At 39.6% G+C, this 1,401-nt stretch overlaps 1 protein-coding gene across 1 annotated transcript; it reads right to left on the bottom strand.

Moving 5' to 3' along the window:
- Nucleotides 1-978: 978 nt before the first annotated feature.
- LOC130591167 (uncharacterized) lies at nucleotides 979-1,401 on the bottom strand. The gene has a single exon (XM_057394103.1). The coding sequence runs from the start codon at nucleotides 1,399-1,401 to the stop codon at nucleotides 979-981; it is 423 nt and encodes a 140-aa protein (XP_057250086.1).

Below are 1,401 nucleotides of genomic sequence, written 5' to 3'. Positions count from 1 at the left end.
ACACTCCATAATCAGCTGTGTGAATTTATCAGGGAACCTGAGAGCCTTAAGTAAGCTTTCAATAAAATTCCAGTCAACTGAATCATAAGCTTTCTTCAAGTCCATCTTAATGATGCAGCTAGGACTAGCCTTGTTCACCATACCCTTTCACCATATCTTGACAAATCAGCACATTATGAGCTATGAACCTCCCTTTGATGAAGGCTCCCTGGTTCTCAGCAATGATCTCTAGTAGTTACTTGCTTAATCTGTTGCATATAATTTTAGTGATAGTTTTATATATCACATTGCAGCATGCTATTGGTCTGTATTCAGTAACATGTCCTGGGCATTTCACTTTTGGCACTAAAGTGATAAGTGTGTTATTAACTTCTTTCAGGAGTTTTCCATTCTGAAAGAATTCTTTAACTGCTTGAATTACATCATTCCCCACAATGTGCCATGAGTCTCTGAAAAAGTGGGTTCCAAACCCATCAGGACCAGGGGATTTTTCACCAGGAATAGAGAATAACACTTTCTTAATTTCATCACCTGTCACAGGCTCCAAAAGGCTATGCTGATGCTCTTCTGTAAGAAAATTGCCTCTTTCCATAATCTCCTGGCTTATTCGAGTCCCTTGCTCTTTTGCTGTACCCAGTAACTTCTTGTAATACTCAATGAAAGCCTCATTCACTCTTTCATTTTCTTTCCAAACTCCAGAGCTATCATGAATGCCATAAATTGTATTGTGAAGTCTTCTCTGCTTGATAGCTTTGTGAAACAAAGCACTGTTCTCATCACCTTGAGCAATCCATTCTACTTTTGCTTTTTGTCTCAAGAATGATAGAAAATTCTCATGAATTCTCCTATATTCAGCTGCTGCCTTTGTTTCCATCTCTCTGTTGCTTAGATCATTATTTTTCCATGAGCTTCTTCTGACATTCCAGCAGCTTTTCAAGGGCCTGAGCATCAACAGTTTGGATGTTTGCAAACCCTTCCTTATTCAACTGTTTCATTTCCTTCTTTATGCTTCAATTTCTGGACTACACAGAACATTGCAGTGCCAGTAACATTTGTGGACCATGCATCCCTAACCCTTCTCTGAAAATTAGAAGCTTTACTCCACATCTTATAGTATTTGAAAGGCTTGTTCCCCTGCACAATTTCCTTATGGACTCTCACTAATATTGGGCTATGATCAAATAACCCTTCAGGCATGAACCAAGCTTCAGAAGTAGGAAACATCTCCAGCCACTTATCATTACATAGAGCCCTATCCAACTTACTGAAGACTCTGGCCTCACCCTCTTGTTTATTATTCCAGGTGTAGAATGCTCCAGTAGATTTGAGATCACTCAACCCACATCTAGCTACACATTCTCTCAGAGGCAACAACTCTGCTTCTCTCACATTCCCACCCAT

This window comes from Beta vulgaris, chromosome 4 (assembly GCF_026745355.1).
Source record: "Beta vulgaris subsp. vulgaris cultivar EL10 chromosome 4, EL10.2, whole genome shotgun sequence".
Taxonomy (NCBI): domain Eukaryota; kingdom Viridiplantae; phylum Streptophyta; class Magnoliopsida; order Caryophyllales; family Amaranthaceae; genus Beta; species Beta vulgaris.
Note: the sequence above shows the minus strand (reverse complement) of the source record. Positions and strands in the feature narration are given on the sequence as shown.